The sequence below is a fragment of the Ambystoma mexicanum genome, chromosome 10 (genome assembly GCF_040938575.1).
Source record: "Ambystoma mexicanum isolate Mex_15411 chromosome 10, UKY_AmexF1_1, whole genome shotgun sequence".
NCBI lineage: Eukaryota > Metazoa > Chordata > Amphibia > Caudata > Ambystomatidae > Ambystoma > Ambystoma mexicanum.
This window is the reverse complement of record NC_090932.1, coordinates 1,375,161,634-1,375,187,163: the sequence shown is the minus strand read 5'-3', so window position 1 is coordinate 1,375,187,163 and position 25,530 is coordinate 1,375,161,634. Positions and strand designations below refer to the sequence as shown.

General features: G+C 40.8%; 1 protein-coding gene across 2 annotated transcripts in view; it reads left to right on the top strand.

Annotated features, from left to right (window-relative positions):
• Positions 1-25,530, top strand: part of SGSM1 (small G protein signaling modulator 1) — a 1,887,833-nt gene that overhangs the window by 912,424 nt on the left and 949,879 nt on the right. For both annotated transcript variants that reach the window (XM_069619387.1, XM_069619388.1), the window contains exon 10: positions 24,330-24,397. In XM_069619387.1, coding sequence (XP_069475488.1) covers positions 24,330-24,397 — 68 coding nt within the window. The remainder of the gene's footprint in view (positions 1-24,329; positions 24,398-25,530) is intronic.

Genomic DNA, 25,530 nt, shown 5'->3' with positions numbered 1-25,530 from the left:
AAATATATATATATTACTGGGCCTGTGGTAGCAGCCCTGTAGTTATGGTTAAGTTGCTCAACTTATAGAAAGAGCACTTATAACGTTGCCACTGTCCCCAATAAATCCTCACCAAATTTTACAAAACAAGTATATACCCCCCTCGGAATTCTTCTGCAAGGTTTGATGCAGTTTTGTCAAGGGGGGGGCAAAGTTATAGGGGGTCCCAAAATGTATGGAAATCCTCATAGACGCAATGGAAAAAAAATGTGCTTGTGCCTACAGCCCCAAAACTCTGGATGGATTTTCACCAAATTTGCGCCAGGAACGGTAGCTTGGTCCCAAAAGCGGGCTTTTGTAAATTTGGTGTAAATCGGTCCAGTATATTTTTTTAAATGGCCAAAAAGTAGGTACGAATAAAATAGTGATATCTTGGTCCGGTCCATGGACTCACTTCCTGATTCGCGGTCCCAGACACCTCCGGACCAATCAGAGAGCAGCGTGACATTAGCGGGCATCGCACGCACCCACTGCTTGGTTGGTTAAAAACATGATCTGCGTCAAAACCTTTGAAACGGATGCCATGTTGATTTCGCAAACCGCGCCCGTAGTCCACGGACATAGCAGTAAAAACATATTTAATAACACAACATTGCACTTGTCAAACAAATTAAACTATCTCTGGGGAGGTTGGCGGGATGGGATGGGATGTAGCCATAAAATGCAAAAAATCAGGTGATTTTTCTTCTCCCATGTCCGCGAACATGTTTTGGTACCTTCCTGTGATGTTCGTGAACATCTCAGATGTTCGGGGACATCCATGCATATTTCTGCATTACAGGGTCGGTGAAAAGATTTTGGATGGATTATAACTTTGGCGCCACTCAATGGCCCTGCATGTAATTCTGCAATATCATTTAAGACCTGACCCTGAATGGTTATGCAAAGTTTGGTGCTGTGTGCCAAGAGGAGGCAAAATTAGAGGGGGATCCCAAAATATTTGAAAGGCTTATACATTTGGTGCCGTTTGACGAATCTGCACAAAAGTTTACAGACCCAGATTAAGTGTCATAATGTAGGTACAAAAATAGTGATATACCTTTGGTGACTGAGGTATAGCCTGTGGCCATGGGCAGTGGCCAGATTGTCTGGGTCATATGACCCGGACAATCTGGCCATGACCACGAGGGACCGACAATAGGGTTAAAGTGGGCATGGCCACCATGGACCGGCTATGGTGGTAAAGTTTTTCGAACTTGGGATAGGTATGAATGAGAAAGAAAATCTGTTTGTGGCTACAGCCCAAAATGCTGGACAGGATTGCAGCAAACAATCGCTAGGAGCATCAGCAAGGACTTGCAAGCATGCTTTTTCAAATCTGACCTTTGTTTCACTTTTTTGAAAGTTTGAAAACGTAAGTACAAAAAAATAGTGATATAACTTTGCTGCCAGGGCAGTGGACCTGGCCCTCGGCAAGGACAAATGTCTACTCTGATTTGCCTATTGGGGAATGCGGCATGGCCGAAGCCCTAGGTTTGAATGGGAAAAAATATTCTGCTTGCGGCTACAGCCTGAAGTGCTGGACGGGATTGCAGCAAACCTGCGCGAGGAGCATCAGCAAGGACCAGTAAGCATGCTGTGTTTTACTTTTTTGAAAGTGTGAAAAAGGTATGTACAAAAATAGTGATATAACTTTGGTGCCTGGGCAGTGGGCTTGGCCCTCAGCAAGGACAAATGTCTACTCTGATTTGCCTATTTGTGAATGTAGCATGGCCGAAGCCTATGCCCCATGGATTGTGGAGACCGGCCATGGCTGCAAGCCATCTGCACTGGCCATTAGTCACATTATGAGGGTATAGTGGACACTGAACTAGGATGCAGGGTAGCAGCAGTAGATAACAGGGGTTGTTTGGTGGGGCTAGGGTCTTGGTCGAGCCACATGCCCTTGGCAATTCAACCATGACTTGCATCCCCAGCATGCACTGCTTCTACGGACACACCTCAGTATGTTTCTTAAAGGAGGTTTACAGTTCTTTGATTTATGTTAAAAAGAGGAATTATTAATAACTTTTATACAGTGATGTAACATCATGAAACATTTTCATTCATAAAAACCTATTGAAATTCACATAAAAACTTTGTTAAAGGGACCTTATGATTAAGTTACACCAATAAAAACCTATGAAATTCAGTGAAAAAACGTTGTTAAAGGGATTTTATGGTTACAAGTAAAACCTAAAAACCCTAGAAATGTGCCTGTTATGGTAACCTATGCAACCATAAGTCGTGCCACCACTGTGCACCGCTAAGACTAACACCCAGGACATTTGTGATGTCATCTTTGATGTCCTGGGTGTTAGTCTTAGCAGTGCACGATGGTGGGCAAGTTATGGTTGCTTAGCTTATCATACCTGGCAAATAAATGGGGGGGTTTCTATATTACTTGTAAGCATAACGTCCCTTTAACAATGTTTTTCCACTGAATGTCATCTGTTTTTATTAGTGCAACTTAACCAAAACGTCTCTTTAAAAAAGTTTTTTCACTGAATATATATATACAGAGAGAGAGAGAGAGAGAGAGAGAAATAACATGTTAGAATTTGCTATGCCTGCGAACTGACACGTGGATCAAGGGCCATAAACTGACATAATCCCCTATGTTGTATAATTTCCTTTTAAGCGATTAAAAGGGCAGGCATGAGTGTGTTTCCCTAATCTCCGCTAAAGCCTCTACTGCCCCAGGCATAGTAGAATATGCTGAATGCTACTTTGAGGCTGATGATGTGTCTCTACTTTCCACTGTCATTCTCGAGAAAGATTTATTTTTCACTGACATGGGATGTTCAAGACGTTGTCGTCCTGTAATTACTTGTTAGTCGAGCGAAATCGCATCGGAATATGCAATAGCGGCGCCTGCTTCTGCAGAAAATTGATGTGCTCTATATGCGGTGATGTTACTGTGCTTGACGCCTCTGACAGGTGCGACTCCAAAGGTGTTCCCTGATGTCACAGCACTGACTCATCTGCTATATATATGAGTCTGAGTTGGTAGGAGCCCTCCAGCCTTTGACCATTTGAGTTCTGTGGAAAGTGGCCCAGGGCTTTTTTCATAACAGCAAATTAAATGGTGCCTTTCAAAAACATAATGCAAAGCAATTACATACGCTATCAGTCAAAATCAGAAAACTCCCATTTCCATAGAAAACGCTCGACTGATCAAAACAATCATACACGCTGTAATGATGTACAGCACATCTGGTAGAAATGTAGCGCATTTTGCAAGGTTTTTTCTTCAAGAAATGATCACATGCAAAATGACTTCAAGCATTCAGAAATGACACCCATGCCAATGTTACACATTGTACATGTGTATTCTTTTTATCATTTTATTTATTTAAAATGTAAACATCCAGCTCTACTGGTTACTTGTTTAATGGAAGACATCTGTATGTGACGTGATGCAATGTTTTATCCACTGCTTTGTGGTCTTTATGATGAACAGTGCAAAACAGAGAGGTGATGGTTGGAAGGTTTAGAATGAATCTTAAACCTCTGGCAATTGCTCTGGGTAACCATTCAGACCATCATTCTTCACCTGCCTAACCATTACAGAAATGGGAAAGACCATATGCAAATCAGGCTTGGTCCCACTCCAAAAGGGGCAGTACATCCGAAACTGTTAGGTCACATCCTTTTTGCAGGAGACCACAAGCATCCCCAAACATGTTTCAGCCTCATTGGGCCTCATCAGTGAGGAGTAGCTTCAGTCTCTAGGCCCAACAAGCATGGCACCCGGTCTGGGCCTAACCGTCCCACTAATGGTAAGTACAAAACATAGAGGCGATGGCTGGAAGGTTTGGAATTCATCTTAAACCTCTGGCAATTGTTCTGGGCAACCCTCCCACCCTGCACCTCTTCACCCAAAAAACACCCCCTATGATTCCCTTTTGCTGGCAACGGAATAATTTGATAAACCCAAGGATTATTCAGAAAGGTAATGGCTTCATTGCAGCTGTAAACCAGCTCCTGGTGTAATAAAAAGTTTGAAATAGGTGTGTCTTCAGCCATTTGATTTAGAAGTAACATTTGATTCCTTTCACAGATTTTCTACTAAAAACAAGCATTGGCCAAGCAAGCAATGTTGGCTCTAATATGGATTAGACATTTCCCAGGCATTGCCATAACATACACGGCCACTAACACCATTTGCCAGCTCTTGCCATCTTTTGGCTAGATTGTGCCATAATGGCAGTGCCTGCAAAATGCCTATATCAAGCCTACACAAAAAGCAAAACTGTTGGCTTTGCCAAGGCTTGTTTGTACAGCTCTGTGAACTGTCAAGTGTTATTGACTTCTCTACTGGATTACAATCTTGCTCCATCTGTTCTGCAATGCTGTGCCCATGTTCAAAAGGTTTAACAAATGCAAAAAAATCCATATTCTTGTGTGCACCCAAGTGTGGGTGTGTAGGCTCACAGATTGTGTTGTGACTCCTTGTTGTACATGCATGGACATATCTGCACGATCGTGGGACACAAGTTGTGGCAAAGTCACCCTATTGTGCACACTTTCATGATTTGACAGTGGATGGAGATTTTGTAATCGACTTTTCTGTGTCTTAATTCGTTCCTGGAAACATGTATAACCGTCTTAATGTTGCATTATAACAATACTGCGCATTTAATTTTTAAACAAAGAGCAACCAGATCATTTCGCTATAAATGCAGTTTTGTCCCAAATGAATCCTGAATAGGCTACACCCATCACACGGGATTACGGAATGGCCTAACCTGTGCTGACCACACGCTCCTTCAGTGAGGCCAGCATTTCAGAGGATTCAATGAAGGCATGCATTGCACCATTAATGAAGCGATCTACTCAGAATTAAGCCATGCATTCCAAATGCCACACAGTTATCAGTATTGCTCTTTTGGACAAAAGTACTTAAAAAGGGCCTTTCTTTTTTTAAACAAGGCATTGCTTAGGGACAGTGAATTTGATTTAAATGCACCATGGAGTAACATTCTTGTTGTTTTGTGCAATGGGTCGAATCACCACAGGGCCAACTCTGCCTTTTCGGGTTGGTAAAATGAATATTATTAAAGGGGGTATGGCTAAAATATTAATTAACAAAAAATGGAAGACTGGTGTATGTAGCAAACACGTTATAGGCTATATGAAAAGCACGTTATTCAACTTCCACTGCAAGTGTCCACGCCCAACTACTGAATCCCTTGTCCTAGATATAGGAACACTGAATGCAGACGCACGTAGTTTTTCTTCTGTTGCTTTTGAACCCTCGTGCTGTCTTTCATACCACAAACCACCAAGTCTTCTGTCAAGTATCCCCTTGGAGTCTTTGGTGTTTGGGCTATTACAACTGGTAGAAAAGTCGATTTTGTGCAGAGAAGCCTGTGTGGGCAGCCCTGTCTCCAGTTATTTGACCTTTGTATCAAACTTCTTTGTGAACTCCTTGTGAATGTTGTGGGATTTCAGTAATATGCGAATGCATCTCTGTTATGTTGTGTTATTAGTTGTGTGTATAGTGCACACCTGCACTGTTCACGGTAAATTGGTGCTTTACACCCTCCTTACAAGTGCACAACCTGAAGCTTAATATATCATATCTTTACAATGTATCTGACTGTGGTCAGGTTAAATATAAGAGCTCACACGCCTCCACGACAGAACTCCTGGGCCGAATCGTTAAGGTGACACTTCAGTGGGAAACATATGAATGGAATATACAGTCATGCTGTGCCTAACTAAAACAATTTAAAAAATCCAGTCCTCCTTAATGAGAGTCTAACTGCCCATTATGGATCATACCATTGCAGATCTGAAGGTGGATTAGTTTAATGCATTATAAAACGAGAGCATCTGCTTGCGTTCCTTTAATCCCGCTTTCCTTTCCTTTCTCTGGGCCTCCCTTGCTCGCTCCACCCCGCTGCAGCCCTTTTGTTCTCGGCAAAGAACTTGGGAATACTCTTCGACAGTCAGCCCTCCTTTCTTCACTAATTAAAGAAGAAATCTTCAACTGACGTCTGCCATAGTACTATCACACGTTGGCTATTGCAAAAGCTTAGGCCTCCCTAAAAGCCTGTCTTTGCAGCTCCAGACTACCCAGAACAAAGCAGCCAGGCTAGTCCTTTGCTTGAACCCCAGTGACCATATCACACCTGCTCTGATCTCATTGCATTGCCCCCCCCTCTGAAGCACACGCAAACTTCAAAGCTCTGCTTCATCCATAGATTATACTGGAATCTGGGATCAACCCACCCCAGGCTTCAGCTAAAGAAATGCACCCATCCAGGCTCTTGAAATCCGCTTGTTTCCTTCAAGAAGTAAGTGTGCGTGTTGGGGTGTAGGAGGAGGCATGGAGGCAACTTCGGAAGTGGCTGGGGCAGTGTTTTAAATAAGCTTCCAGTTGCCATCAGATCAGAGAATTATAATTTTAGGTTCTCAAGAAAACGGAAAACGTTCTTCTTCAGGAAGTTCGTTTGCCTTGGATGAGGCACACTCACTGTCAATGGATTCCCGAGTACCACTTTAACTGATTTATTATTTCCCTTTTAGGTGGGTTCCATTTTGACTACCCTGTTTCTCCTTGCTTCCTTTAAGGAACTTGCAGTGGGCCTTCAGACATTTCCTTTCTTGTACTCACTTGGTTAAAAAATATATTTTGCCCTCCTCTTTGCCCTTCCCCTTTGCACTTGCTCTTTACTAATGCACTTCCCCATGCTCCCTTCTCTTGCACTGAAATTATCAGAATGCTTCTAAATACCCCTTCCCCTTTGCTTTGGAAGTGCTATGAAGCGACTGTGATCAGAGCTGGCACCGTATTAAACTTCAATAATTAAATAAATACATCTTGAAATGCTTACAGTTGACATCATTATTGTTCTTTGAAAACAGTGACAAAATCAGTGTCCTGGCCACGTCCCAGAGTCTCCCCTTCTGCACATGGGGGTCAGTGATGGTAGGGATGCACAAAATCTGCAACGCTCTTTCCTTTCCACTGGAACCTACTCACATCTTGCCTGGGAATGAGAGACATGACCCTCCAAGAGCAAGGCAACCTCCTTTCCAGTTTATTGAGACCACATTCTGTGTGCACTTGAGACAAGCGTCAAGAACCCCTAATACCCAGTCGATGTGAAAGAGCCACATGCCTGCAAGCTCTACCTTCACTAGTAGCACTTGCAAGGAGAAAGACATCTGTCCCTCATTGAGCAGGGAAACCTAATTTTAGAAATAATCCACCAATCTGGGCCTCGTTTACATGTAGGACTTGCAAAGAAACACTTTAGCTGACCTTACTTGTACAATGGAAATACAAAATGAAATTCACAGGAAGGAGGGTAGAAAGGAGGCACAAGAATTCAACCCCCCCCCCACATCATCAACCCATCTTTGTCAGAAACAGCAGAGCAAAGCCTGGTGAGTGGAAATGCAGGTGACCACGCACACGCTCAAAGAGAACCGAGGGGCTTGAGAGGGTTGAGATGCCTGAGGTAGCTGAGGTGCCTTCCCCTGTGAAGGGTGCTGTTTGCGTACTGACCACTTTGCTGACAGGCTGGGATGGGAGCTCTGCGGGGGCTATATCATTACACTTGCACTACATGTCTTAACATCTCCCAGTGGAAGCACTTGTGAATGGCAATGTTTTGGTTTGCACCGAGTGAGGAGAGGACCAAATGAGGATTCCACCATGCTGGATGGTATTAGAGGCAAGTTATATGAGGGTAAAACCAAGAGGTCAATTCACATAGTGGTCAAGCACCACTACCGACTTGAACATTTCTTTTAGATCAGTGACTGCAGGTTCTGGGACCCTTTGAGCCCACCATTAATTAACTGATAACCCCCACCCAGTATGTATTTGGAAAAGGTTATCCGGACATGCAGAAAACGCCTTATTTCATGCATGGGCAACCGTGGATCGGTGACCTTTGAGCCCACTTCAAATGAATAGCCATTGATTGCTTATATAAAAGCATGTTTACCATGCAATCATCTGATTATGCCGCAAACAGATTGAGTTTAACATTGAACTCCATTTCTCTGAACCTAATCCTCGAAACACATTAGATACACATCACTGTGGTGCCTTTTATGCTTGACCAATCTCCCGATTATTCTTATGTGCTAACCACTGATTCGTATCTGCTGAGTGTTAATCTCCTAATTGGATGGCTGTGGGTTTGTGGTTTACTGACTATTATAAGAGAGTGTGTACCGAAATTCAAGTTCAAATTGATTTAGATATTTCCAAAGCAACCTTTTAATTGGCTGCCTTTAAATCTAATTTTAACTCCCATTGTATCATGGCACCCCCACCCCTCAAAACCTCCTTTTGTCTAGAAACACGAATCCTGCCCCTAATAAACCCAAAGATTTTTGGGGTGTAATAAAAAATGCGTTAATTCCATCTAATTTAATCTCTTTTGCTGTGCCTTCCAAGAATCTGGCAAATGATGTTTATGTTTGTGCAGCCAAAATTAAAAAGCCCCAAGATGTCATTCACATCATCCCCTATCCAGGAAAATCATGCACTTCTGAGTTAGGTCCCATTAAATTTTGATTTTTCCCATGTGTCTTCCAAATGAATTCTCCCGTGCATTAAAACTCACAAATTGTGGATTCAATGTACTCCCTGCAAGTGCTGCGATCGGCCATGCTTAACTCTTAATTCAATACTATTACTACTTTTATAAATCCCTCCCTCTCTCATGGATCTTTTTTGAAGTGTCTACGCATAGTCCTCTATTAAAAAGAATCTTGCTTGATCTTGGTGTTCTAAATAATGACCGCCTTATTGCTGCACTGCCATGGGTAGCCAAAATAGTATAGAAGGTGGTGACCATCCAAATACAGAAACATACAGAAAAAGTTCAGATTTTGAACTCCTTCCAATCATTGATTACTGTCTGGGATGATATGTTGAGCAATGACGTTGAGGGCCACCATACACTACTGATCATGCCTTATTGGTCGTCGATACTGTTGATTTCAGCATACTTTTGCCCTGTTTATCCATTATTGGTGGAGTGGCAAACCAAGTTTTTGCTAGTTTCTGGAAAGCTGCTCTCAGCATCTCCCCCATGAAGATATTTGAATACCTTGCGGTGTGCCCCCTAGTTCTTCCTTGTTGCCACTTTTCAGTATCTATATTCAATCACTTAGGCCAATTTTGACCAAATAAGATCTTCAATATCACTAGTTTGCTGATAGCATGTATATCCATCCTACCAATTCCATGGATAATTTTTGTTTTTTCAGTGCTTGAACAAAGTCAGAGATTGGATGATTATGTATAGGCTCACGTGAAACGCCCCAAAAAAGGTGGTAATCTTACTCTGACCTAAACATCTATTTGGAGCTTCATCCATCGTAAACTCCTCGCCCCCCCAGGTCTTTTCGCCATTCCTTCTACATTTCCTAGCAGGGTAAAAAATCTGATTTGCTTTTGGCAGTCCAATTTGGGGTGTGAACAGCAGGTGGGGTAAATTGTCTTTTTCAGACCTGCTACGTCACACCCTTCTCTTTATATCTACATCGGATCACCCTGCTGTTTTGGTGCACTTTTTAAACTCTTAACTAGATTATTTATGCCAGTGCACTTTTGGCAGGGATTACAGAATGCCAATTTTCAAGTGGCCCAAAATGCTGCCGTTCATCTTATTTTTCGTGTGCCCTACATTTTTTTCCATCTCTTTGTTCCGAAATTCTCTTCACTGGCTTCCAGACATATAATTAATTTCAAGATACTCTCGGCCTCATTACGAGTGCGGCGGTAAGGGGTTAACGGCGCCGGTAAGGATGCCAGTGCTATTAAACCCTTACCGCCGCATTATGAGGTCCCTTAGCGGGACCCGCTAAGGACGGCTGGTTTTACCAACCGCCCGTAGCGGCTCTAAGGGACCAGGGAGCTAATAACGGGCCCGTTATTAACAGGCCCGTTATTAGTTCCCTCTCCATTCCAATTGAGCCCATATGGGGGCTCGAATGGGGATGGGTATTTTGAATGGGGACTTACCGGGTCCTCCAAGGTTGGAATGACCCAGGAAGTCCCCATTCAAAGAACCCGGACCCGGACACGAGATTGGCGGCAGCCATGGCGCTAATAGCACCATGGCTACCTTCAAACTCGTAATGACCCCCTCTGTCTAGTCTTCAACTGTGTTCACAGCCTGGTGCCATCATATCTGTCAGAAAACATCCAATTGTATCATCTCACATGCATTCTTCGGTCTGCCAACTGTGAGAAACTCATGGTGACACAAGTAAGACATACACAAGTGATCCCAGTTCAAGGGTGTTTATTGAACAATGGAAATGGTATGTGGGTCGGAAAAATGCCTAATATAAATCTAAATCTAAGATGGGGACACATGCCGACTATCAAATAAAAATAAGGAAGTCCTAGCGGCGTCAAGCCAAATAATAAGGCCTATACTTAGAAAAACTATTGCCAATTCCTTACAATAAATACAAAGGGTATGGGAGTAAGTTTCAAGAAAGAAAGAAATGTTCTCAAATGATAAGTCAATGATCAGTAGCCTGGGTCTCCCTTTCCCATGTTTTAGACACAGGATAAGGTTGGAACTTGGATCTTGTAGCACAGTATGGTCTGGGGCTTCTACAGCATGAGACAACAGTTCCAATAGCAGTTGTCAGGACTGTTGATGGCCAAGTCTCATTTCTTCTGAAAGTCTCTTGCCTTCGGGACCTGATGTGCTTAAACAATAAAACAAAAGTTCCCTTAACAAATGAAATTTTGTTTCTAAAGTTTCAATGTGGGTGACGATTTCACCCCTGTGTCCCCCTCTTCTGGTCTGACCCTTCACGTATCAGATTCCACTTAAAGTCTTGATGAAAGCTTCACCCTTGGATCTCCCTTGGCCGGGCTTGGACTTCCCATGACTGGCAGTACTCGGCTGACGATTTCAGCCCTGGATCTCCTTCTGCCGGGCTCTGACCTCTCTTGACTGCTAGTACTTGGGTGATAGCTTCATCTCTGCCATCCCTCCTTTGGGTTCACTCTTGCCATCTCTTTTAACTTCTACTTTGGGGTACAACTTTTCACCCTTGGATCCCACTCTACGGGCTCTGGCCTGGCCCCTCTTGATTCTTAGCTTTCCTTCACTGGATTTAGTATGACTCTCGAGCAGGGTGATAGTGGCCCACCCCTATGTGCCCCTCTTCTGGGCTGACCCCTCCTTACCTTTAATGTTCAGTTTTATACAGTTCACAGGTTTCAGGATCCACTTACCTTGCTTTCATGCCAATTCACAAATCAAAGTCTTTCGAATGTACAGGGCTTTTGCTCGACCCTCATGTATGACCACTTTGTAATCCTTTGGTGGCTTTCCTATGGCCTTATGGTTTCTGTAGTTTCTCAATATGGGGCTCAACCATAGTCTCTCGAGTTAGCACCCACGTGGGTTGCCGTTTTCCCTCTGCAAATGGTCTCCCTCTCACACTTTTAACAGTTCCTTTGAAGTTCATTAGCTTTTGGTTCAAAACTTGCCACTTTGCGATTCTCACTTAACACAACTGGTGCTTATCGATTCTCCCCTCGACCCACTTGGCTTTCGGTTTCTTTGGAGTCAAGGCCGGTGCCATGGGTGCAGGAGGCTCCTCTACTCCGCCTTATCACTATAGGCTTTCCCTGTGTACCGTTGACATCTGCAGCAGGACAATTGTGCTATTGTCCGCAGTCTTACATTTTCTTCCACGCAGGTTCTGTAGGCCTAGCACGAAAAGGGCAAGGTCACTTCTCTCCTCACCACCCTCTCGTTTCCTGCTGCCTTTCTTCTTCGCTTGAACTGCCTCCTTGGATTAGCCGTCTCGTAGTACAGTCTTTAGTGCTTGGCTTCCTCGCCTTTCTCGTCTTGTGCTTTCTTGCTCCACCTTTTATTCCTGTGTCACAGATTTAACATTAGTCTGCTATCTTGGGCGTAAAACAGTATGCGTGTTACAAAAAGAGGGGTTTGGAGTATTCGAGTATCCTCCAGGACGGCATAGGGAAGGTTGGTGGAATGAGCAAGGGTGACCGGGATGTAAAACAGAGCCAATGGGATCATGAAACAAAGAAGGGTAATTATGGGAACTGTAGTATGGCACCTGAGCAGGTTGGGAATACGGGAAATAATAATCAGAGGGACAGAAAGAAGAATGATTGGGAGTATTCTGATGGAGAACAGAAAAATTAGGATTGGAAGAATAATGGTGTCTGAAGGCAATGGGGAGAGTAATGGATTTATCAGAGGCAGAGGGGATAATAGATTCTTTAAAAGGAAGTTTATCAAATGGAAGGGAGGTTGAGGTGAAATTGCCCACAAAGGCTTCAGGGACCTGTTATTCCTCATCCCTTTCTTCATTGTCATACCGCGTCTCACATGGGGCAATCTCCCGAGCATGACCTTGGGTTCCCTCATCCAGGTGATCCTCCCTCTCTCGTCCACCCCCAGGGTTGGGATCGGAGAGCACCAGCCCTCCGCTGGCCACCTGAATAAGGGTTTCCCAAGGCTTACCTGGGAGAATACCCTCAGGTTTCTCACAAAACCAACATTTTTCTTGTTGGTTCCTAGGTCTCACTGCAAGTCGAGAGGTGACAGGCATTCATTTATGGAATTCTCTTACTTTTCAGATCGGATATATTGCTTCCATAGTCCCATTGGGAAAAGCTCTTAAAACCCACCTTTTTACGTAAATTCTAGTTTTTCTATTGCTAACATCTTAATGCCTGTAAAAACCTTAATTGTATGTTTGCATCTGCTCCCAGACGCTGTTTATTCTGTCTGGATAATAGAGCATCTAACAATATAATAAAAGGCAAGATGTACGTTTGTCCCTGTATTTTGGTCTGATGTAGTAGCTTCGCCTGTTGTCACCGCTAGAGGGAGCTGTTGCCTTAGGATATATAGAGACAATGCCAATTTGCATTGCTTCGTCTGTTGTCACAGCTAGAGGTGAGCTGTTGGCGTAGAATATATAATGGTCCTACTATGTCAATGAAAACCTGCACTTTTGCCCATGTTCACAGGACTGTACACTAGTTATAAATAGACAAATTAAACAATTGGAAAGGACCTACTCCGCTTACTCTCAAATAGATATATACCATTGTCTACACTAGAGAATAATGATTGACATAATGCCACTGTAATTCCGTGGAAGGCCTTGCAAGTGAAACGTTAGTCTTCATATCAAATAAATTGCAGCAAAACTTGGGGAAATCTCTCTCCGTTATAAGGGAAATCAAAACTAAAGAATGTAAAAATGAAAGTAATGGGCAATTTAGAACTCATTCATATCTAACAATATTGAATCATAAAAATCGTTTCCACCATGTGCACCTGGATTTTGTAAGGATAATATGGGGTTGGAAAAAATACTTTTTTACATTGCTTTGAAAAGAATATACATGAAAGTAATAGTTAATATTCAAACTCTCACCCTAATTTGGAATCCTAAAGCCAAGTTTCTTGATGTTTCGGATGAGAAAGACCTTATACAAGAGGAAACCCTCAATCATATCTCTGAAATACAAATAATTTAAAGTAATATTTTCACTCTTAAATCCATAGTTAGAACCCAATACATAATGGTGCCAAACTATTTCATTTAACAGATATCTCTAAAATAGAATCCAGAATACATGAAATCTTGAACAAGATTCATTGATGATATATTTTTGGTACAACACCCTAAATGTAACCAGAGAAAATATATTCTTGGAAATCAGATGTCAAAATAAAAACAAAGTTTTATCACTTATTTATTACACCAAAGTCTTAAGAACTGACTTTTTGTCTAATCTTAGCTCTGTCACTTCATTAGTAAATAGAGTATCCCTGTACTCTGTACTATACCCTGTACTATAGTGTAAATAAAGTGAGCAAACAAGCCATTAAAGGGTCCTATTGTTCACCATAATAAAAGTAGTCTTCATTCCTTTTTATAATTGCTAACATTCTACCGAATTAGACTGTAATGATGACCGCAGGGCGGTACAGCAATCACAATCTACAAATGTAAACACAAACCATATAAAAGTAGATTATATCACTTATTAATACCAGTATGTAGTTCATTTGTGGGCTACAACGTATTGAGCAACTCTCATACCTTACAAAATATTTGTATGCAGCATCAAGTCATGTTTTAGCTGCAGAAACATTGAATCCAAATGTTGGCGCCATTTAAATTGTCAAGAACATGTAGCATTCAGTACAGGCGAGTACCAATATGTAATTATTTGTTGCTCTGTGTTTTTTTTTAAATATTTTCATCCAAGCATTAATGTATGTAAGGAAGAAAAAACCCTCCAGCACTGAATAACTTTGTAAGCTCTATTGCCTAAATTCGATAAAGTGATACTTACTATGATTGTCCCATGTTAAGGTGGTGGGGGCTATGCAGTCTGTATCAAGATATACAAGAAAGTTTATTTTTCTGTTGGGTAATAATTAAATGAAATATTGCTGCACTGATATTATAACTCCCAACATGTGGGCACATGCAAAATCTCAATTGTGTGCTTTAGTAAAAACAAGTATAATTTCCCAAGTCAAAATAGAAAACCCATTTAAAAGAAATCTTTTACATCATTACATTACTGCTGATATATGAATTACCAACACTTTGGACAACCATTACCGTAGACATGAGTGACCAAATCTGGTACAGATGTACTGAAATATAATCTACATGCCAACACACTTGTACTGTTAGACTGTAAGTTCCTTACAAAGGTCTAAAATGGAGATTCACTGCATTCAAATCAGTCTATTAAGCAAACTTAATATTAATTTTATATCATGATAAACCTTAAACTGTATGTAATTTTATTTATTACAAAATATATTTTCATATATAGCATGCAACGATTATTGCTGTTGTTCTGTTTCTCACAGACATGTATTATACATTTCACTTGTTCTAGTTCTTCTATTATCCAATTATTCATATCAAATAGATTATAGCATAGACCTAATTCAATAATCAAGATAATCGACAAATCTATAAAATAGGCAGATAATATGAAAAGTCATTTTCATAAGGTTTTATTTATGGGATCAAGTAAGGCCACGCTTCACAGAAAATAGTTACAATCTAAGTCTTCGTTTAATCTCTTCTGATTTACTGTATTACTGTATCTATCCTACATGCCTCTCCTTGGAGAAGAGGTCTATACAGGTTGACACCTCTCAAATATATTTTACAAGTTTCTAATATCACCAATCTCATCTGTGAGATAGTAGGGCCAGCTTCTCTAAAATGTATTATTTGAGGTGATTTCATATTTCCTGTTCTTATGCCCGATCTATGCTCTGTCCAGTAAATTTTACTTTACAGTTTCTTTAAAATCCAAACATGAATCTGAGGATTGAATAGGTTGTGTCAAAGAATGTGTTCTTATATTCCAGGAAACATTACATTAGTTGCAGTAGCTGTGATTGCTGGAAATAGAGGTAGGAATTTGGGGACAATGGAGTTTAGCAACCTATATGTCAGTCTATGTATATCAAAAATGGGATTGAGATGTATGTCCCATAGATTCATCAGAAATTATAATAAGAATGATTATAAGTCGGCAATCTCGACTGTATATAATTATTTTTTTTATAATTCAGTGGCAAGTAGCAAGAAGTAAAATCTCCTGAGTAAGCATATGAAATACAAAGAGATTTAATGAATACTAAAACCAGCAGTATTCCGTTGTTAATATTGGGAGGCAATTTTAATGTAAAACTAGAGAATGGATTTGAGGAAAGATGGTTAGATGCAGAGGAAGACTACACCTGGGGAATCCCACAATCAGATATGACGAACACACCTCCTTATGTAAAGGGTAATAGTTTTAATATATATTTGTTAGAAAATGGTCTGAGGACCGTTAGTGGGCGGATAAATTCAGACAATCCTGGAAAAGAGACCTTTTGAGGACCATAGAGGAGGATCATTAATTGATTAATTTATCAAACTGCCTATATGTTGTCACTGTATACAAGATTTGAGGGTTGACCTATGTGAAAAGGTGACCTTTGCCCTCTTATCCTGACTCTTGCTTTAAGAAATTATTAAGCTGGGACAAGCATCCTATATTTAGGAGGAGAATTAACTTCAGACTGTAAACTCATCCGATGTAACAACTTGGATCAAAAAAAGATAGTAGAGGAGGATTGAGAGTGAATGAAGAGGTTTTGAGTTGTCTTGTTTTTAAGCTGGATGCAAAGACAATAACAACTATGGCCAAAGAGAATGTGACCTAGGCCAATGATTAAGGAAGTAATAGAAACAGGGCACGGGGTAGTGATTTGAAGCACAATGTAAATATTGCAGTAAAGCCCTACGGGGGAGGTCTTAAACACCAATGCAAAACAGTTGGTAGTAACTTAAAGTAGAGCTTCTAAAATTGCTAGAGATAATAGGACATGGGAGCCAGCTCTAGGCAAATGGAACGAGACTGCAACTAATTATTCTAGATTATATTGGTGCCTAGAAAGCAAACTAACAGACCTGATATCAATCATGACATGGTAATCAGCATCCCTGTGGCTGATTTGGTTAGTCACCTTCTAAAATGTTTTGCTTGGAACAGAAAGCTATTGAAAAGAGTTCCATTAGCCAGATAGTTAATGCTTATGTCATGAATGCTAAGTTTGATTTTACTAAAGTGAAGTAAACACAGCAGTACAATCAGAAAAACAAATAAGAGCCCGGATCCAGCTTTAATTCACTCTGACCTCTTTTAAACAAAAACTGATCGGTAGGTTTCACTTTTAGGCAATGTTTTGAGACTATTACAAGGGAATTGATTTTGTGGAATATTTGGAATTGTGCAATTATTGCACTCATCTACAAAAAATGAGAGAGGCCCTTCTAACATTGCATTGTCCTTTATCCCTTTTAGTTAGTGCCTACAAGATTTTTGGGGGCATTTTGTATACACATTTAAATTAATGGATAAAAGCTAATGATATCAAAGCAGAAACAAAGTATGGTTTTAGAGAGGCAGTTGGAGCGCTAGATCAAGCTTTACATTCACACTTAAAATTCTCTTAATGATAGTTTTAAAGAAAGAAAAATTGTACATGGCTTTCAATGACCCAACAACAGTGTTTGTTCCAGTTTATAGAAAAAAAAACTTTGTTCTGTTAAGGTGGATGGATATGGGGCTACCCCCTGGTATTAAAAAAAATGATAATATTAGAAACAAATAACAAAGTAACAGTAAGATACAACCATGATGGAAGGTGCTCATGATCATTTAGGACAAATCACAGCCTGCAGCAGGATTGCATTCCCTCATTGATTTAATTTACATGTCAGTGCTTTGGAGAATTCTATAGTGAACTGCACCTCATATGTTCGACGTTTAGGAAAATGTAAGAACCCTCTTTCATCATATGCTGATAGAGTGGCACTGTCAGCAAGAACCTCTAAAGCATTGCAGGTTTTAGTTGACACCTATTCAACCTTTGCAAGCAATAGAGAGCTGAAGATGAATGCTGCAAACTCTTGTGTCTCAATAGTTGGGGAAAGAAGAGATACAAATAGAAACGCCTTGGCAAAAGTGTTGAAAATGTATTATCTTGGGATCTGGTAGAGCACATGCAAAAACAAGGGATCACATTGGCACAAGCAGCTGCAGAGTTTCTAATCAGCTGAAAATTAAACCAATAGTCACTTTGCTAAACATCTATAACGTCAAGGCTATATCATCAGATCTTTATGGAGCTGGTAATTGTAGCTTTGAAGATTCAAATAAAATCATATATTAGAAAATACTTTTTATCAGAAATTATAGTGCCTACTACTAAGCGCCCCACTACTTTCTGCTCATGCAGAATGAGTTGCTATTGTAAAATTGCATCTGTCCCGCCAGGGTGAGTACTATGAACAAATCCACAGCAAAGCTTACAAGAGACATTATTGTGGACATTATGGAATTAGAAAGTTCAAATAAAATTCCATGATTGCGCTAATTAAACAAAAATGTAATTCAAGTAATGCATCTAGATGCTTTAATTTATCTGATTCAATTGATTCACAGGCATAAACTATACCAGGAAATGTCTTTTGGAAAAATGTTCATCAGAGAGAATATTATGAAATGATGACGATAATAACAAATCCATCATTACCGAAGACATTTCTAACTTAGTGTTTGACCTTTTGGAGGCGTTTTTATATAACAAGAGTCAGATTTAATCTTCTTCATATTGGTACAGTTGTTGATAAATGGGAAGGGAAATGCATCTTTGAATGTCATTGTCCCAACTGTATGCAGGAGATTGAAACACTTATTTGTACTGTTTTTATGGCCATTGTACAAATTTGAGCATGCTAAAACATTAATTCCATTGTGGAAGGACAGTCAGTATAGGCTACAAAAACCTGCTTTATTGTATCTTTTAATGTCATCGTGTAACCTTTAAGCACAAACTTAGCCCATGTCCTCTGAAAAAGCCATAATTTATTATTGGGAATATTTCCAAAGCATACCTATTTCCAAAACATACCTATTTATCAATCTTAAGGTGGCATGTTGTAATATCATACTACTTGCTGCTATAATTTCTTATTTTCTCTTAAGGATGTATTTAGTGTATTTGATGCAATATTTTATGACTGTATAACCATTTAAAATAAATATGAATTGAAGTGAGTGCCAGAGATCTCTCAGATGCCAGAGACATTTTAGAGGCCTGAGGGAGCTGAGAAACCTGAGGGATCTGAGAAGGCTAAGCGAGCTGTGAGGTGCAAGAGAGCTGTGAGAACCGAGAGAGCTGAGAGCCAAGAGGACAGGGAGGCCTAAAGATACCCTATGGGCCCATGGAAGTTGCAGAGGCAGGTAAACCAGAGACTTGGGATTTCTGAGAGAGAGCTGAATGGATGAACCTGTACAAGGATGCTGGTGCTTGCAAGGGTTAGTATATCTGTAACTAAGAAAGTGTGTTAGGCAATATATCACTGGGACGTGGCAGAGCAGGCACTATATCCTTGGAAGTGAGCTGGACACTATGTTCCTAAAGATTGACCTGGGCACTATGTCCTTGAGAATCATCCTGGGCACTATATCTCCCATAGCTAAAACAAGTGATCTATATCCATGAATCATGAATGGCAACCCGTATGCTATATCCCTTCCACTGTGATGTCAAAAAACGAGGTGAGCAATATATCTTTGAGGATGTGTTGTGCCAAGAAAAGTGGTAAAATGCTATGCCCCTAAGACTGTGCCAAGAAGTGTGCTGGACAATATATATCTCTTGAGATTATATTAAGAGCAGGGATTTAGAAGCAAACCAGTGCCTCGGTTGGATAGGAGGCACCTGATGCAGTATACTTTAATCCATCCTAGCACCTTTTGCTTAGATCGTTCAGAGAGAGGAGCACATGTGTTAGCTGTAGACATAGCCCCAGTACCTCTAGGCATTACTGACAACAATAAATCAGGTTTCAAACCTTGCTTCTGTATCACTTGTTCGTTTGGATCCACCGAAGAACTGAAAGTCTGAAGCACAGAATTCTTTTAATGAAATCTTAAAAATGAGAATGCACTAGTGTGTGTTCTTTGTATTAGTATGGCTTCTAGCTTCTTTTGTTATGCCTATACCAGGATGGCATGGCACTAACCTGATCAGATATCGACAACGGAGTGAAGGCATCAAGGAATGCCCCAAAGCCCTTGTGTTCCTGATTGAGTGAAGACAGGGTGAACAAAGGCCTTAGAGAAACCCTATGGTGAAAAAAACCCTATCAGCGTTAGTCTGGTAAAGCGGTGAAGTTGGGTCGAAGAAATGAAGCCCTCAGGAGGCAGAATCCCATATGTGTCAGTGTAGTGCTAATATGAAATGATGCAGGAGTGCCACAACAGGACAGTGAAGGCTGGAGCAAGCAGCAATGTAGAACACAGGATCAAGGAGGCAATGTTGATAAAGGCGGCAGCAGCAGAGAAAGCAGGATAACAAATGTGTTTGCTGGAATGGAGCAACATAGAAAAGGGAGAGCATTAGCAGAGAGGCGCGCGTATAGAGAGACAGAATAATTGTACAACATAGGGACTGAAAGTTCAGGGTTATTCTAGAAGCAAACTCACGAAAGCACTGTGGCTATGGATGTAGTGACGTGCCCAGTGCCCCAGATAATATTTTGAAGTGGGAGTATTTTATTCCCTAATTCTCAAAAATTTAGAGTAAAATGATTTTTTAGGGAGTAAACATGAAAGTCCAATTCTCAATGGGAATATTTTATAATCGAGTAAAAATATGTTTTAACTGGTAAATTGAACTGTTTTTGTAATAATTATTTCTTTGCACCTACTTATTCATACACATTAAATTATACAGGTTTACTTCTTTCGATCAGATCGTAATAATAGCAATTTCTTCCTGTGGTACTACGTGCACTGCTGGTCCAAACATATCCATGGTGCTGTGTGGTTGAAAGCAGAGGCACATGGTTGTATATGTCTGTTTCCCATTTTTAGTTGGGAGGAGTTCTACTCCCTGTTTTTATTTTTTGGGAGTATTTGCCTATTTTTAGGGAGTAAAAGTGGCCGATACACCCCTTATCTGTAGGGCTGGACGCGCCGGTATCCAAGGCTTCACTTCCTTTGAAGTCTTCCTTGTTTGGGATTCAGCTCCTGAGAAGGTCATCACGATGTACTATCAGCAAATAGACTGCTTCGATGAAGCCCTGCAGATGTGCTGACAAAAGGAAGCATGCAATGGACACTTCTCCGCCGCTGCCAAACCGGCCATCAGCTGTAGTGGGACATAACATCTAGTTAATGTTCCCCACGCTGTAGGCATGCATTTCTTTCTTTTTTTCCTTAATTATTTTTATTTTTATTTTTAAAAAATCACAACCAAACCGTAACCTCAAACCAGGCCCCCCCTTCGCACCTACCTCCGCAGCGGCAGCTTTGAAGCGCGCTAGTCCAGGTAATCTCTCACTTCCTTTCTCTGTTTAGTGTCCAATAATGGCAGCCTTGGCGGGCATATCATCAAATGGAAGCCACACACCAGCCCCCAGTCATCTCGAAAACCTACATGGTCCTGCTGTAAGGAGTATGTGATCCATTCTAATGCCACAATTTCCCAGAGCTTCCATAGCTAGTCCTCGAATGGGGGAGTGCATTGTTTTCTAACATAAAATGTTACCCCCTGCTAACCTCTTTTACCCTGATGACCATTATTTCTCCTTTCCCAGAACAATGTGTCCTTTTGCCCATCTTTTATAAGATGTTACTTTAATATTAAAACAAGGCCCCCTGACAACTTTTCTGACATATTTCTGTTTTCTTTTACTTCTTGTTTATATGGTTTGCGAACTTTTTCTGAATTTTTACTTTTTTTTGTATTTCAAAACTGTGTTTTCATACATTTGTTTCTACACATTTTAATTAATTTAAACTTGTTTTCACATTTGCCACCATCCACATTGTTCCCATGCTCTGTGTTTTTGCTTATTCAATAGTTGGATCTCTGTATACAAACATACTAGCTTAACAAAACAGTTAGGCCTATACAATGTATTTGGGACATGACTTACTGATTACGAGTAGTGTGATATAAAACTCAACCGTGACTAATAGTGCATTTTAAGGATTGAAGAAAACAGCGCTATTCACTGACCCCTTATGCCTCTCACCAAACCCCTATACAATGGTTACCGTTTTAGCTCTTTTAGAAGTGTCTGTTTTAGTCGTTCTTCAACTGGTCTTGTTGTTAATCCAATCACTTAATTTGATTGCTTCAAGCGGAAAGCATGCTGGTGGTTGCTTAACCAATTTTCTAAACTTTGATAGAATAAAGCCTCATTTTGTTGAAATATTTGTTTCTTTGGTATGTGAAAAGAAAAATAGAAAATCAGTGACTACTATGCATATAGCCTTGACTATTTGTAGAACATGTTCACAGGTCGATAAAATGATCCACAAATTCCCAAGCGATTTTGGTGCAATCATGTCTCTGTTGGTGTTTGATTCATGACATCAAATGACGAAGAATAAGTATCTGGAATGCTGTTTCTTCACACAGCCATACTCGTTGCCTAAATGTTATTAACTAATAGCTGTACCCAGAGTATAATACATGATCTAGCATGTTCTCTATCTTTCTATCTTACTCTTTCGCTCTTTTCCTCTCCCTCTTCCTCTCTCCCTACTCCTCTCTCTGTCTCTCCTTCTATCTCCACTCTCTGTCACTCAAAATGTGTCTCTTTTCTTGTGGGGAGAGTTTGCTAGAGCCATCCTATCTTATGCAGCCAGTGAAAGAAACATAGATTCCATGAAAGAGGGTTTGTGTCTTTTTTATGCTTAAATGTAGATGAAACCAGCAACAATAGAGGCATGGCCCAAGGTGAGAACTTGCCTGGTATTTGGAGGCATGCACTGTAATCATGTGTGTCCTCAGGTCTGATGCCATCACACTGAGGGTGCATTGAAACACTTGTGTATAGGCACGTTATACATGCCATATCATAGCATATCATATCATTGTCTGTATGGAGGAGACAAGTGGGACGCAGGCTCTGCAGGGGTGCTGGAGTTTTTGACAAACCTTGTAAGGGACCAGAGTATCATGCTGCGGGTAAAGTATTAATTGTGTAGAGCACTAGAATTCGCAGATCACTGCACTGATCCAGTGAACACGGTAGTGGATCCTGCAGCGGGTGAACGGTTCTTGACATGTGTAACAACCTGACGGGGTGTTTTTCAAGGTCCCAGGCCATACAGATTGTTAACAAACAGAGCCACCACGCCAGAGCTCACATACCACTTATACTCTTCACGTTCTATAAACAAACACCTTGAAAAAGACCCCTGTTGGGTCGAAACACTTGTCGGCACATGTGTTTAATTAAAGCACCCTTAAGACCTTAAGACACTAAGTAAGATGACTCTGCATCCAGTTTCTTAAAAACTTAATGGTACATACCGATAGTAACAACATCTGTGAGCCCACAACAGGTTTGAGTGAGGTTCTTCAACAACACCGACTCTATACCATGCTGCAGGATCTACAAACGCGCCTTGCAACACTTGTGGATAGGCGCGTTATGAATGCCATATCATTTCATATATCATACAGCTGTGTTTGTTATTCTCATGTGTGTGTGTTAATTATTACTATTTGTGGATTCCGTAACAGATAAATGAGCTGAGCAGCACTGCAACCAATCAGTGGCCAATGCACAACATTAAACAAATTAAACATTTCTTTGGTGCTCACAGGAGAAACAGATCATTGATTTTAAACTGAACATGACCCTTTCCAAGAAAGAAGGTCATTTTGTGAGACAAAAGAGTATGTAGTTTCAGCAAAAAAGCCTTTTATAAATGGAAATTATTTTATTGACTTACCATCGTGAACTGTCTATTTTTAACATCTTACAATGATCATTTTAATGTTCAATTCTAGCATACATTGCAGTCATGATGAAAAGGTTACACTTGTCCTATTGCACAAAGGACTTTTTCTAAACTTAGAATAATCATATGCTTTATTTTCTGATTGTTATTCCAATATAAACATTCCACTAAACTCCAACTGTACTCTTTCAAAATACCTCTGAGACAGATGAAGAGAAGAAATAACACAAATGATGGTTGTGAGCTGCTTTGCAAAAAATCAGAAAGCATTTTGGGAACATAAGAATGACTACAGATCTTTACATTTGACAAGTATGTCTTGTGATGAAAGGGTTGTGATATCAATTCACTGAATGTGTAGTACACACTGGGCTTGTTGGTGATTTCATTTATCACAACACTCACCCTAAAATGTAAGTGTTTGAAACCTTGAAACATATGTACAAATTCGGATAGCATGAGGATTTGGAGGTGAGCCTAACATGTATACAACATTTGCCACTCCATTTTGATCCTGGCAGGTCAGAGACACCAATTCAGGGAAATGAGGAGAGCCTAGCTGGGTTGCAGAAATTTAGAAGGTGTTGCGCTTGCGGAAAAGGGAACTCTGGGTTTCAGAGTAAGAGTGTCTGTATATATCAGGACATGTGCATACCCGTTCCCCAATACACAGGCATAGTTAGAAGGAAAAAAAATATATATATAAATGTATGTTTATGTAAGTATAGACTTGATGTCGCAAAAATGTCTACAATGTGTAAAGATTGTTTTGTTAACAAAGGCATATTTGTTAGTTATCTTTGGTCCTTGACCCAAAAATGCTGTAATCTTCAATTTTCAATGGTTTCTCTGAATGTTTTTTTAAATGTATGTTTTTAATTATGCTTTTATCTGAAAAATCACTGTGGAAGACTCTAAATGAAACCTAACAGCATTCTGATTGAATACCTTTTAGTGTCTACTGGGACTACGCAATGACTATTCGTTTAGAAGAAATTGTCTACTTGCATTGTCACCAACAGGGTAAGAACCTTTCTTGAAAATCATTCAAGCTAATGTATAAAGTGGTGTAACGGCACCAACGGCCATATTTTGCTTTATTAGTTTTGCAAAGTCACGTTCAATATAATCATTAGTTGCTTTAATTTAACAGTAGTTTGGCATATGGTTTGTATTCCAAACAAAAGAGGTTGCATTCTTTCTGAATAGTGTGAGGATGGTCATTTCATGTATTACACTGAGTTGTTATGGATTATTGGCCTTTAGTGCCTAACATTTACTGACCATGTTTGCTTTCACAGTGTTCTAACACACTTTGAAACCGTAGTGCATGGTCGATTACTTTGGATGACCATGCCAGGGGAATAGAAAAAGACAGAAGCACTGCCGGAACCAATACCTTTTAGCAACGAAGGATATGCAGTATGATATGATATGATATGATATGGCATTTGTAACGCGCCTATACACAGGTGTTTCAAGGCGCCACGAGGCAGGGAGGGGAGGAACAAGGGGAGACAGACAACGATCCTACTAGGCCAGGTGTCATTCAGATCGCGCAAGTGCAGGGGTGGGGGAGGGGGAAAAGTGCAAGGGGAAGGGGAGGGGGGGAAGTGCAGTACAAGGTAAGTGGCGTAAAGTAATAAATAAATAGGGCCAGCTGGTGGCAAGTGCAAGGTAAGTGCAGAACAAGTGCTGGAAAAGGGGGGGGGCTGTAGGGATACAGAGACAGTCCCGCAGTGCAAAGGGGTTCCAGGGCATAAGTGCAAGTGGGGAGTGGCTGGGCCCAGGACCGAGGCCGTTAAGAGTGGTCCAGTTGCAGAATCAGTGCAGTTTCAGTGAAGTATATTAGATGTTCAGCAGGGGAGAGGGAGAGAGAAAGCAGAAGCAAAGAGGAAGGTTTTGAGGTGCTTCCGGAACCGGAGATGGTTCTCCTCAAGTTTCAGGGAGGCAGGAAGGCTGTTCCAGAGGGAGGCCCCTGCCGCGGAGAGAGATCTACCCCCAGCTCGTTGCTTCGAGAAGCGCTTGACTCTGAGGGAGTTGGAGGCGGATGAGCGAAGGGCTCGGGAAGGAAGATATTTGGGAAGAGAGAGTTGAAGGTATTTAGGACCAAGGCCCCAGAAGGCCTTGTGGACAATGCAGAGGGTTTTGAACTT